This window comes from Nematostella vectensis, chromosome 1, assembly GCF_932526225.1.
Source record: "Nematostella vectensis chromosome 1, jaNemVect1.1, whole genome shotgun sequence".
Classification (NCBI taxonomy): Eukaryota; Metazoa; Cnidaria; class Anthozoa; order Actiniaria; family Edwardsiidae; genus Nematostella; species Nematostella vectensis.
In genome coordinates this window covers 16,868,999-16,883,205 of record NC_064034.1, presented here as the reverse complement: position 1 = coordinate 16,883,205, position 14,207 = coordinate 16,868,999, and the positions used below count along the sequence as shown (strand labels likewise).

The window sequence follows — 14,207 nt, the reverse complement described above, 5'->3', positions numbered from 1 at the left end:
TTTTGTTTTGAATGGTTGACTGTCTCATGCAAATAGTAGTGTTGGTGTCTGTGAAAATGACTCATGGCAAGGCCTTGAACACAAGCTGTGAGCGGTCTAAATGGTGTACCACCAAAACCGTATGCTTGAGTCTTAATGCTTTCATCACATAATGGATTACCGGTGGAACACTCACACTAGATCTGAACACAAACATGTAACGACATGTCTAATAAGTGATGAAAAACAAGAAATAAAACAAAAATGAAAACATCCGATTTTTACACCCTTAGTCACTATACTTCCTTAAAGGCATAAATGGTTTAATGCAACAAAACATGCTTAACCTACGGGCGAAATTAGCATAAGGTGTGAATTGTACCGCTGACTATCATCAGTGGATATCAATCTGGTTTGTCTTTAAATAAGTCTCTGGGCGGAACAGTTTTTCTACATGTACAAAGGTGCCGGGACCAAAAAGCAAGCACCCAGCCCTATTTCCTGTCGACGTTAAACAACATCAAAGATGCGGTATAGGAGGGGCTTAGCATGCGATTATAGGAAAATGGTTACAATTTGAAAAGACGCATCCAATAACTTGGCGGATTACCAAGCGAAGACGGTTCTAATAACTGTATCTGTAAAAACCTTATAGATTCATAACCAGCAATAGAATTGACCAAATTTAACTCCCTAGGGCAGGTGTTACTATAGGTTCAATTGCGTGTATCAACTAAAAAAAGAGAATATTTATCTCAGAAATAATAGCATACTGTAGAACACAGATTATTTAGCGAAAAGGAACCAAAGAAAAAAATAAATGTTTTACGCATGGACAAAGCGTTTAGAGTGTGGTACGATATTTATGTGGAATTACCACGTTTAAAACTATTCTAATACCCCATGACCACGAAACTTCAAAACTTTTGTACAGTTTGCAAAACAGGCAAAAATGAATGACACAATCCAGCTAAATGCGTTTCATTTGAGCATTCAATTCCTTGTAACCTCAATCAAATTGACATTAGTTTGTATGTTTTAATTGACGGTAAGACACGAAAAATCACGATATGTTATTTTTTTTCTGCGTTAATTGCACGATTAATATTGATTACATAATTTGCTCTTTCTAATAACAACTTTATGTTAAGAAGATAGTCGGACGAACTCCCCGGCCAGGCCAAAAAGTAATCGTGAATTCTTCGCATAAGTCTCAGCGCGACACAGATGCAAAATTAATGAAGATATATAACTGCTTACAAGAAACAAATGTCCTTTTCGGTCTTGCATTATGAGGCAAGGTGCTTTCACTTTTATACGCATAAAACAAAGTATACAGTTCTTATTTCGCCTAAGTAAACCTAAATAAAGCCAAAAAACACACAAATAACTGCGCCAGTCACACCAGAGAGCGACGAAAAATCTTTCAATAAAAATAAACCCTTTCTGACAAGGAAATTTTCTGGCTTGTTTGTAAGCGCTAAATAAGTTGTTGTTTTTGTTGTTGTTATTTCCCACTAAAATCCGGAGCGCGTTTCAAGTTTGTCACCCAAAAAGTCACGTGAACTGCTGGTACAAGTCACCAACTGTAATGTGTGCCCGTAGTAAAGTTATGCACGAGACGTGGATGTTTTCGTATTGAATAATGTTGAAATGCTGCCAAAACAAACAGGAACCTTCCTTCCAAGTAACACTAAGTTGTATATTGTGTAATTTATATCATTTAATTTGAACAGACCATATTTTTTTCGCAAATGTAGTCCTCTTTATGCATCATGCCTTTCACCGTCATTGGCTTGTTAGCAAAACATCGCATGACTCGGGTTTTCACGGCAAAAATGCTAGTATCGATTAGTTAAATTGATATTTAACAAGACTGACGCAAGTAACTTATCAATTATAACTAGTGGAATTAAAAGGAAGTTAGCTCTTAATGGAAGTCGCAAGATAAATGTTGCAAGTCCAATTGCGTTGGATCTTGATAATAAATTCAGTATTACTTTTTTCCGATATGGCAATAGGTTTATAAAAGATCTCCTCTAACAAAATGAAATGTGGAATGACATTAAAAGGGTATTCCCACGCAAATTTAGTATTCAAGGAATTTCAAATAAACTGTAAAAAATCGTTGGCTAACCTATGAAGCGTCTGTCGCTCTTAATACTTGTTCAATCTGTGACCCTTGCGATTTCATCAGAAGCACAAAGTAATGCTTATACTGGTGAAATGACTTGAACAAGATTGGAAGTTAAATCATATATGTTTTATCATTGTACAACATCGCGTGAAATTCAAAAGCAACCACCAATTAAAGTTGCGGTTAGCCAAAACGGAGACTTTCAAGTAATCTGAATTCATGGCTGGATCCTTGAAATGCAAGAAAAAAAAAACAATATCCATGCCAACGTTATGCCTAAGTCTCAGCACTAGAGAAAATACCAACATGTTTGTTTTTGTGCGTTTCTAATTTGGCTCTACATAAACATACATTATCATTTTTTACTTTACACACAGAGAGGATATGTCGTACAAAAAATCGGGGATTTGCGTTACCGATTGCAATAATTCGGTTAAGTAATTTGAATTTAATGTGCAAATCCCCCTACAGTTTAACTATGCTCAAATTTTTTTTATTTTTGCAAAGCCAAAACCACTGATGATGACTTAAACTCTAAACCATGAATAATGAATAAAATAAAGCAAATTAAGAATGCCCTTTGCATGAGATTGAGCGAGACAAGCACACATGTGAGCGTAGGGCTCCAATACCACTAAATAACAAATCTCTACTCATAACTTAAGTGTTAGCAGAATGACAAAAAGTGATTGGCTTTTGTAAGCAGTGCCATAGAACACTGTATAAAGCAAATATGCAGTGAAAGAGATTCAGATGATCAATGAAAGAAAAAACCGGTCCTACAGGGAAATTAGAAGTGTGAAAGTAAAACACTTTTTTTACAGCCTGGAAGTGAAACACTGCTTGGATACCACTGGTATCCAAGTTTTCTAACATTGCTTTGTAGCCCCAATTCTAAACTTACATGGTTAGGCAACGACAAATTGAAAGTTGCTTGTATTTTTATATCATTGCATATTGGGAGAGTGCCCTAGGACATCATTAAGTCTATTGGGGCGTAGTGCTGTGCCTACGAAAATGTTTGCAAGCAAAGGTGGATTCATTTTTCTTATTTGGATTGCCTGGATGAGAAAATAATTCCCTAATGAATTACCACTCACCGCTGTAATGCTGTCTTTTCTAAACCAAATTGATCCCGAGATTTGTTGTACTGCTATTCGGGTCTGTATGAACTGGAATTGATTTGTTTGGTTTTGGAGTATAAATGGTTAATACAAAAATTGTCTAATTGTGGAAGAGGCGTGTTGCCTGGTCTTTTGTTGATGTCCCAGTATGCTTTGCAATCTGTTATGGCAGCAAGATGCTTCTAGAAGCCTTCAAGAAGTAAGTTTTGAGGCCATGAAAAAGGACCTAAAGGATCAAAATAAAAAGGTATCTATTTGTGTCCTGATTTGTTGTTGTGCCGATCTCTTTCCCTTGTATGGCATTATGATCGCTCCATTGAGAGGGTCATTCTTGTTCGATTTGAAATTTGTTTAAGAGTCATTATTTGGCTCAAGAGTAGCTGCCATCACCTTGGTTGGATGCATATACTCAATCTCATTGGGTTTAATTTATTTTATGATTTTTTGGGTTGTTGGTACTTCTTACGGCAGGTACAGGCCAGTTGAGGGGTCAATGCGTTAAAAAAAAGCTATTGCTAAACTTTCAAGAATCTATACAAGAAACAAAGGCAAAGAAATAAATGTTGTTATTTGCCAGCAAGATAGAATATAAGGCAAAGGTAGGCAGTAACAGCAATTCACAAAATCAGTATCTGTGCTAGATGTAGCTTTATTTGTACAGTGAAGTAAAAACAGTGCCATAGTGCACTCATGAATATTGGGGGGCTCTCCAATGTCTCAAGGAAAATAACAGTTTAAAAAACAATTATTGGTGGATTAAAAAAAGCCTGGGGGGTACATCTCGAGTACCACAACATCACCAGCAATGGCCCAAAAAAATGATTAAACTTTGAGATTTTATTTTGCATTGGATTGTAATTCTTTAGAGCTTATGCAATTTCAATAAATAATAAAAAGCTGAATCAAACTTTAAAAACTTTCTTAGTTATATATCATGGCTGTTTTTTGTGTTTTACCTGAAATATGTGCAATGGATTACAAATATTAAAAGCTTGCAAATGAGATGGTTGCACTTCATTGCTTTTAAAAAAGTGAGTAAATGGTAGAACTAGAAAGACAAGCCTTAGAAAAAGCGGGTTCCCCTTAGGTGTGGTGTAAATCAACACTGCGATAAATCAGCATAATGTATACACAAAGTATGTTGTACTGTATGGTTCAAGCATTAGCCCTTCATTGGAGTAAATGACAGAGCAACATCAGAGCAACTCCAGAGTGTCGTCGAAGCAAATGACACTCAAAACCTCAGCGCAGCTACTCTGTTTCACAGAAGGAGGCCTTATGTTGATTAGCTTAAGGGTGTATTGACATCTGTTGATCTGTTGCTAAGGAAAAGTGAATATAGCATAGAAGCCTTGTAGAAAGTCATGAGGGACTGATATTTGCCAAGTTGACCAACAAAAGCGTGCTGACTATTGTAATGACGTTACCCTGTGATGTCATTATGTGACGTTATAGATACAGATTAAAGCAAATATTCAAAGTAATTTTGCTCAAAAACAAATATTGAATCTTGAGGGATGGGTGCATTAAGCCAAGCATGCGTTTTAGAAATGATTGAGTAATTGTTTTTTTATGATTTTTCAAAGGTCCTGAAATCCAGATTATTTGATATAATTTTGGTTTCTGTTAGATTAACGCTAAATCCATGCTTGGCTATATGAAGGAGGTTTTAGTAAAAAAGAATACAGAAAAAATATTTAGTTTTGAAATAATTTGGCGACAAAAAAAGCTTTTTTTAGAAAACGCAGAACCGGAAGTGAAACAAAGCATGTGCATGCACATTCGGCCTGCTCAGACACACTAATATCTCACATGATGAAATTGAAATGAAGTTTAAAAACAAATTCCAATAGTGTTTCATAGTATCTACACTTCAAAGTAATGATATCGTTCATGTCATGATGAAAATTGAAAAAGTATTTTAAAATTCTGATACAGCCAGCGCTACTTTGTAATAAGATTTTCAGTGCGTGCGCAAGCATTTGCAAACTATGTTTGCAGGTAGTGAAATTTGAAAACTTTGGCTTCAAAAAGGTTGGCTTGAGTAAATCTCCTCTGGATCTTTGTTTTTACAAAATATGGGAGATATCATCACCTGAAAAGGCTGATATCAACTTCAAGTCAATTTTTGGGAAATTGAAACGCAAATTTTTGTTTCTTTTACTTAAGGAAAGCTTTGTGAATGAAAAATTCCGTGTTATGTATATATATATATTATACACAATTTGGCAGAGGCCAAAGGATGGATAAATTTTTTTAAATATGATTTGACTTATTATGAAAAAACAGGTACTTACAGTGATCTAAGTGTCAAATGATTTTGAAAATGCATCAGATAAATAAAAAGATTCTTATTTGTAAAGTATATTCATAATATATGTGTATAAATTGTATTCATTTCCTGTTGCAGAAGAAATTTCTCATACTAATTTCTTCCTGCTTAAAATATGCAGGATTACAGCCTTCTGTAGTGATTCTTTACTCATAGATGGGAGCAAACTAAAATCATCCTCTGTACTTTTTGGATTTTCTACCTTGTTCTGTGAATTGCGGAGTAGACTGGGTGGATATAAAAATCCCTTTTTTTAGTAAAATAATATATTTTTCTTGAATTATATAATCATTAAAATCTTATATTGTCTTGTCTCTCTTATACAGCATCAGGCCCAACTGAAAGGTTCGCTCTAATAAAGGAAAATTAAGTACCACTACAGGGTAGGACGAGCTACCTAAGAGAAAATGGTCTGCTTTATGGGTAAATGAACTCTCCCCCCCCCCCCCCCCCCCCCCCCCACACACACCCAAAATCCTGGCTACGGGCCAGAGCATCCCTTTTTCAATTCTGGATCAGCCCCTGGGCCAGCCATGTTATTATGAGAGCTTTTAAAATGAGAGATTGGTTAACAATTTGACAGTATACCAAAGGTTGTATCTAATGTATATTAGCAATACTGAACATTCTTTTCCAGTTCATTTCCAGTGAAATCACCAATAGAACTGCTTTGTATATAACTGCTGTAACAATTAGCCATTGGTGAACATGTCTCCAAATTGTGCAAAAAAAGTAAATCAAATTAAGGCAATTGTGAGAATATAAAGTTGATTTTGAGTGAAGTGTTGCTTAACTTGTACAAATCCCATACTCTTCAGCATTTTCAATATTGTAGCTTGGTGTGGCACTTTTGTGGTGCAAGAAACATTGACAAATTGACAAAGTTTGAACAAGCGTGGGCTCCGGACAATTTTTAATCACAAGGATTTCAGTTATGGCCTGGGCTGCAGAAAACTTAGCTGTGCTGAAATTCATCATAATACGACTCCTCAACTCTTTATTTGCTGCAAAGAACTTGAATCTCACAAAAATTAGGCTTCTTGATGAGGTGCAAGACCTTGTGACAGCCGCCTAATGCGGGTGAGTTGACAGCTAGTATAGCATAAGAACAGAACTAAATATTTTGTCTCTCAAGAAAGTTTCTTACCCGGTTTGTAAATAACAATTTTTACCAGTATTCATACTCAGAAAAAAATAATAGCTATTGTAGTCAAAATACAAACTTACCAAAGATTATTGCTGGTATGACTAGGGTACATGCCATGTATAACAACAGTGTGGGGTTACCCCACAAAATCTTGTGTGTAGCGAGGCCTATAGCCAGTCTGTAATGAAAAAGAAAACGGGGCAAAAATAGATGAAATATGGAGAAAAATATGTGTAAGACAAAGCAAATGTGAGAAAAAATTGTTGTTGTTACTGTTTTTGTTGGTGGGCGCAGGGTTTGAATAAAGCCCCACCAAAAATACCCCCAGTCCACTTCCGGAGGTCCGACGGAAACCTCAACCGTTAAAAGACAAAAGAATCTATTAGAACCCGAGATATTTGACATGCGTTTCCGTTAAAAATCATCGGAGATTGTTACGTAATCGACCGGAAGTAAACTGGTGACAATTCAGCTTTTTAAAATTATTAAATTATTAATTATTATTAAAATAAACAAGTGCGGGCTAGGACAAGATAAAAATGGCCTGCTGTGTTGTGAAGCTCCCGCAAATCGCGCTTGGTTCCATGGCATGTTTGTAGCATTCCCGCCACAATAATTCACTAGCAGAATAGTAAAGCTTTCGTACCTCTAGTTTGGGTTTGTAGGGATTCCAAATCCTTCGAGATCTGTGCACTTTCATTTTCTGTCGCCAAAGTGCTTTTTCACGACCCATCTCGGCAACTTCAACCTCAGCTAAAAAACTCTAAGCTTCAGTCACACAAACTTCAAGCCTTACCGCGGGTCTTGTCATTTGACTTTCTTGGAGACTGGGACTAGCTCGACCCTGCCACAGGGTACTCGAGGGTATGGGCATAACGGAGTGCTGTACAGGACCCGAAATGATCCCAGGACCCGAAACGATACCCGAAATGATCCCCAAAAGTACCCCAACTGATCCTCGGACCCGAAACGATACCGAGGAGTCCCCGAAATCAACCCCAAGGAATTGCGGTAATGGACAAAGGGAAAGCAGAAGAAATACTTGCAATTCTTGAAGCATAATAAAGGGTTAACAGCGACTCGATTTCTAAACAACGTGACTTAAAAATATTTAATTCCAACGCAATACTTCTATTTATTACATTGCCCGGCGTTAAACCCATAAACAGAGTCCAAAACAAATACACAACTTTAACTTGCTACTGAAAGGAATATAGCATAAACATAGCGCAGCTTTGCTCAGATCAACCATACTTTTGGCCTTCCATCACACTCTTAACATTTTGCGGTTCCGACACATGACTCCGAACCTATAAATCTCATTTCCGGTAAACATCACCCCTAAAAATTAATATTCATCTGACAACCAAACATGTATTTCACCACGAAATCCTTGTTCACACGAGCGAATATTTACCGACACATTTTAGGCAGCCGGTTTGGGCGAGAAGATGGAATGACAAAAGCACACTGAGTAATACACTCGAACAACCCTTCTACAACCGATGCAAAATATTAAGAGGATGTGAAAGCAATATTATGTGAGTTTTGAATTTCCTCATGTAGTCGTGCGTACACCCCGGCATGATCTCGTGATATGATAGGTCTTTCATTCACCGAAAACAAACATGCCAAAAAATAACTTTAAAACATTTCGCTTCCTATGTAAAGCAGCATGTCCCATCTGTAAAGACTTTCTTTTATGGCTTGTTATGTAAAAATGATTTATCCACGCCGGGCTCCTCAAATTACTATCACAGGAATTGTTAGTTGACCCCAATTTCTGACTCAACCACTTTATTTCCCCCGCAGTCGTATATAAAAATCTTAATACTATAGTTTTAGTTAATGTAAATTACCTTTTAATAACACAAACAAAGCTAAATGTTTCATATGTTTTTAAAACTTAAAGCCAATCCTTACACATTCCTTTAGTTGTCCATTACTGTAATTCCTTGGGGTTTATTTCGGGGACTCTTGGGGATCGTTTCGGGTCCCGGGATCAGTTGGGGTACTTTTGGGGATCGTTTCGGGGCCTGGGATCGTTTCGGGTCCTGGGACCATTTCGGGTCCTGTACAGTGCTCCCATTGAAACAACGGGCTTTTTTGGTTGGGCTAAAAATTGACTATAGTCTTTGTCATTCAGATACTTCAGTCCCGTGAGTTATATTCTCGTATTGGTTCTAATGTGATATATTTCTACTGTATGACACAATTTATTGAGTGCTACTGTAACCTTAATCTCCTTAATCATCCGGGAGGAGGGGACTACATAAAAGTACAGGGTGAGTAGTCCTATCTTTTAGGGTATAAAATTCTACTAACTGCTTTTCCATAGGGGGTCATCTTATGCTAGGGGATCTTAACATTGGTCATGAATATAATCAGAAAAGAGGTGCTCGATGGTGACATCTTCAGGAAAACTGAAATTGTCTTTTTAGTGCTTATAAATTTCTTCAATCACAACTGTACTATCTTTTAGTGATACAAATTTCTGTTGACCACACCCAAAGTGCTATCCCTTGGGGTTAACATTGTTTTTGTGGACTATCACCCCCATCTGTTCATATGTATCTATACAAATATATCTGTTCATATATATCCATACTAAACTCACAGATCAGAGAAGCTGCATTACTTTATTTTGAATTAAATACAAATCTTACAAAGGTGTGCTTCGGGGCAATTGTGCACGGCTTGGTGAGGTCAAGTATGAAGGGTTAGGAAGGCCAAGGTTTGTTTGGTGGTGGTTGCATATCCTTTTCAATTTGTAAGGGGCAGAGAGCTAACTGAAGAAAAGGTGAAATCTTTGTTTATTTTGTTTTCAAATGCAAAAGGGCTGAACCATGATAAACATATTTTACCATATTTCTTTGATCTCCTCTACGGCCCCCTCTACATGGAATAACCTTGATATGTTTTAAGTAATGGTGTATATATTCCAAGCTCAAGAGAATGGAACTATATTTTGGGAATATTTTTTGGATTGTTTTGTAGGCTAGACAATTTCTATATTAATGACATATATTTTTAAATAAAAAAAATGTTTATTAGTCATGTAGCCTTGTCAAAGCCCCTCTAAGTCAAAATATGCCATCTTCATCCATATTTTGAAGATGTTACTGTTGTCATAAGTGTAATGGGTTCTGATTTTTCTATTTGAACCTCAGGGGCTGATGCAACTTCTGAAAACAGTCAAAACACTAAAATGATAAACACAAATCCATATTATTAAAATCTGGTTATAACCTTTAATCACTTCACTTATTTATCTATACATTAGCCTATAATTTATACTTTACACTTAACATCACTGCACAGTTCATACAGTGTCCTAAGCTACTAGTTTATACTTCCAAGATTAATAAATTATGGAATAGAAGCTTTAAGTGAGGCATTACCTCACTTGACTTCCCATTTTGCTATGGGCTGTCAGAAATATAAGTTAAATAATGCTTGATGTGATATAGCTTTGTTTATGGTTTTCAGTGCATTGCATTTAAGTTTGTTGCGTTAAGTTAGAAACCTTTGAGTTTTTTTACAGTTCTGTGACCCCACTTACCACAATCTGATTGGCTGGGATGGGCATAAAGATCTATATGATTTGATTCGCTAATCAGATCATATAGAGATCTTTAATGCCCATATCAGCCAATCAGATTGTGGTTAGTACCATATTAGTGAATAATGTGCAAGGTAGGTAAGTCTTAAAGGAATCTCAACAATTTATATTTTTTTGGGAAAGAGGCAGTGAATGACATTCACAGTGTCTACACATTATATGCAGTATTTCATAAGAAAATTAATCTGTTTAATAATAGATATTTGCATATTGCAGTAGAGATACCTTCGAAAGGTAGGTGGAGCCTAATAAATACAGTTGTTATGATATTTAGGAATTCGTTTATAGAACATACTTTCCAATTTTCACGGATAAAGTTTCAAGTTAAAAGTCAGCTGAGTTGCTGGTATGATTATATTTTGCTATTTTAAGTTTTCCTTCCTGAGTACAGAATTATTATCAAATCAGCTAGCTAGGACTGCACATTGTATCAAGTGGACATTGATTACTATATAAGCTTATCGTTGTTTATCTCTCCTTTGTTGTTGTATGATGTTATACTTGGAAAAAACCCTCTACTACTGGTCGGTTTTAGTAATAAACCTAACTGCTGCCGGCTTTTCTGGCTTGATCTTTGCCGTTTCAACCGCAATAAGCTGGGAAAAAATACGAAGAATACCATTATTTCAAATTCTAACAAGGTTTAAGGAATGTCAAACTGGTAAATTTGGGGGTTGTTTGAATTTTAAAGCCCACTTGGGAAAAAATTGACTGTACTAAAAAAAGCGCGGGAATCGATCTTGTTGGGGTCTTGCCGTGAATGAACTATACCTGTGTCGTTATCGGATCTACGGCGCTCCCATCTGACACAAAGTTCCCCTCTGGGATAGCTAAGGTTACGATTTGAGATGTTGTGCTAGGTGATGTGCTCACAATGCCTTCTGTAGTCTCGCTAGATGCGATCGGTCGCACCCGGTTGAAAGAAGTGTAGTCGTTCCATGCCAATGGAAGCGTTGCAGTTGTCACATACGGCCCTCCGACCATCGCTGCTTGGGCGTTCGGCGAGTATAAATGAGTAGATGGGTGAGGAGAAGGCTGGTACAGGCTCTGCGATGGGTAGCCAAGATGAGGAGAATATGATGGTTGTGCAACCACCATAAACTGTGGATGCTGTATCGGGTAGTAAACTGTGTTTCCGTCGACAGAAGCCGAGTAGAAGATGCCAGAAGTGGCGCCATCTTGGAACAGATCTTGTCTGTGGCCGGATTGCCAGTGAAAATGCCTTGAGTACGATCGGCTACTCTTCCTCCTAACCGCTTGACCGATACTCAATACTTTGTCTTTGAAATCAAGTCCTTTATTGTCTCGCAATCCGTCGGCGACTTCTTGACTTTCAAACGTAATAAATGCATAACCTTTGCTCACTCCGTGTTTGTCTCTCACGATCTTGCTCTCCTTCACCACACCGTATTCTTCGAAAAAAGCTCTAAGTTCACTTTCTGTGGTTTCACGGTTGAAACCTTTGACGAAGATACGCTTGCTGATATCTTGATCTCCCATTTTAAAGAAAAGGTTAAACAATGAAAAGAGAAAAGAAATTAATACAAGAGAACGTTTGCAGTCACAAACCAACAGCGATGGTAGAGAAGAGAAAAGTGATCAACACGTGCCTTACGTCATACGACGTCAAACGTCAATCAATCAAACGCCCATCGGGTCATCGGGTAGCATAGAAATTTGGAAAAACCAGAATGGACTCGGGACTGACCCTTAAGGAAAGGATTCAGCACGGCTGATATATTTTTTTTGCCTTCGTGAATTCAAACCCCCCAAAGCATGTGTTTTCTTGCGTGTTTACAAGCCGAATATAATATCTATCAAAATATCATTCCCCTAAGCAGCCGCGTTTAGCTTCAGGCTCCCTGTATAAGATATTTTTTTACAAATCGTTGCTTGCTTATTATAAGTGGATATTTACTGTGTCTTTTTGCCACGAAGCTTATTTTTTTTATTTTGTAATTTAATCAATTAAATTGTGATTTTCGTTTTCGACCAGTAAGATCGGACAGCAAGAAAAAATTCTGTACGTATGAGCCCCTGGCAAAAAGATCGATTGGTTCATGGGTCACCTCTTAGAGAAGCGGGAAGGACTTGATAAACGTTTCAGCCAAAAACATTTGTTTCAAAGTGAAGGGCATACGACAATGTTTTTGACCATATTTATAACACGATAAAAAAATAATGCCTCAATGCTGTAATTCCTAAACAGGAAAGAAGGTATTTATGACTGTGATGCGCATTAGAAAAATCGAGCACAAACCTTCGTACAACAGTTGTGCGCTTATTTTAAAAGCGAACGGGCATATCACAGACTTGACGGCGCCAAAAGAAACGATGTTTTGACAAAAACCTAATGAGTTAATATCTAAGAAAATCATGACAAAGAAACGCAATCTTGAGAAATTCGGTTTTATAAGAAAATCGCTATGACAAAAAGCTAAGATAAATGAGAAATTTTGCGCGCTTTCTTTGGGTGAATTAGGCCCGACATGCCTGTAAGATATTTCTATTATCTGATAACGCTGCTTCAGATACATTAAATCGAACTAAAACTGATTGAGGGGATCAGGAGCACCAATTAAAAGATGTGAGATAATTAGCTTTGAAAAAGGGGCGGGCAATAACTTTCTCTTTCTCATTATAAAATGGCAAGATAAAGACCGGTGCCTCAGTTATTATGGCGCTGTATAACGGTATCTAATGCTGCGATGTCTTCCATGAGAACTAATTAAAATATTTCTTGAGGGAAAAGGAATAACGAAGTTTTGAGTCAAGGCTATTCCGGCCTTACTCACATAAGGTATGTGGGATGTGGGGACGACATTGTCAGAGTTTATCCTTATTTAGTGCACGGTCCTGTGAACATATAAGATATTCAAGAATATCCAATGCTCTTATCTCGTTGTATTCCCTCTATTGTGTGGCTGGGTCTTGAAGAACATTGCATTTTCATTTTATCTCATCAATAAACATATATAAAGGTTTATATCAAATAACTGGAAAATCTTGGAACGTGGTGGGAAATCTGTACGGAAATTTCACAAACACAAATGTGTCATGTATCGAACTCTTTTAAACACGAGGTTCCAGTATAAAATAGTGAACCTAGGCTCTTGGCGGGGAGTCTCTCGTTTTCACTGTTCGTTGTAACGATAACAATCCAGCCAAACACTGAGCCTAGTTAGATAAAACAAGCCGACAATATTGACTACATTTACAATGCAGTACTTTATTACAGCAAAATTATTTTACTTCAACATGTATTTCTACAACTTGTACAAAGTTTCAAAATTCGCGACACCAACAGTGACTGTTGCACTTTTGATTGACTGTGCGCGAATCTTAGATTTTTTCATCAACACCTATGAAATAAAACTTTTAGCTCTCCATCTAAGTTTATAGAACTATCAAATCAAAGTAAATATCTTTTGTATCTTCTTTCTTACAAGAGACGGCTTTTTGAAGGAACTAAGCTCTCAAAAAATTTAATTTCTCTAAGCAATGTACCCTTGGTAAATGAATGGTAAAAAGGAGGCGGGAAAATGAATGGTAAAAATAAAATGGTAAAAATGAATAGGCGGTCTAAAGAGGTTAAAAACAGCCCCCCCCCCCCCATCCCCTCTCCCCCCTCAGCAAATCCTGCAGTACGCGCCTGGTGGTGAATGGTATATGATGGTGGTAGTGGGGACCATGATGTTGGTAGTAATAACTGCGTGATATGGTGTTTATGCTGCTGTTGGTGGTTGATGGCGATGGCGATAACGGTTATCGTTATGATGGTAGGGTTTAAAATGGTGATGGTGGTGTCAGAGCCGTAGCAGGCCACGTAAGATTGAGGAGAGGGGGCACAATACAGAAACATTAAG

General features: G+C 37.2%; 1 protein-coding gene across 1 annotated transcript; it reads right to left on the bottom strand.

Moving 5' to 3' along the window:
- Positions 1–9,945: 9,945 nt before the first annotated feature.
- Positions 9,946–12,154, bottom strand: LOC5502741 (polyadenylate-binding protein, cytoplasmic and nuclear). Its single transcript, XM_032371045.2, has 2 exons — positions 11,113–12,154; positions 9,946–10,937 (listed from the first exon to the last, which is right to left on the bottom strand). The coding sequence occupies exons 1-2, from the start codon at positions 11,839–11,841 to the stop codon at positions 10,860–10,862; spliced, it is 807 nt and encodes a 268-aa protein (XP_032226936.1). The 5' UTR covers positions 11,842–12,154; the 3' UTR covers positions 9,946–10,859.
- Positions 12,155–14,207: the final 2,053 nt, after the last annotated feature.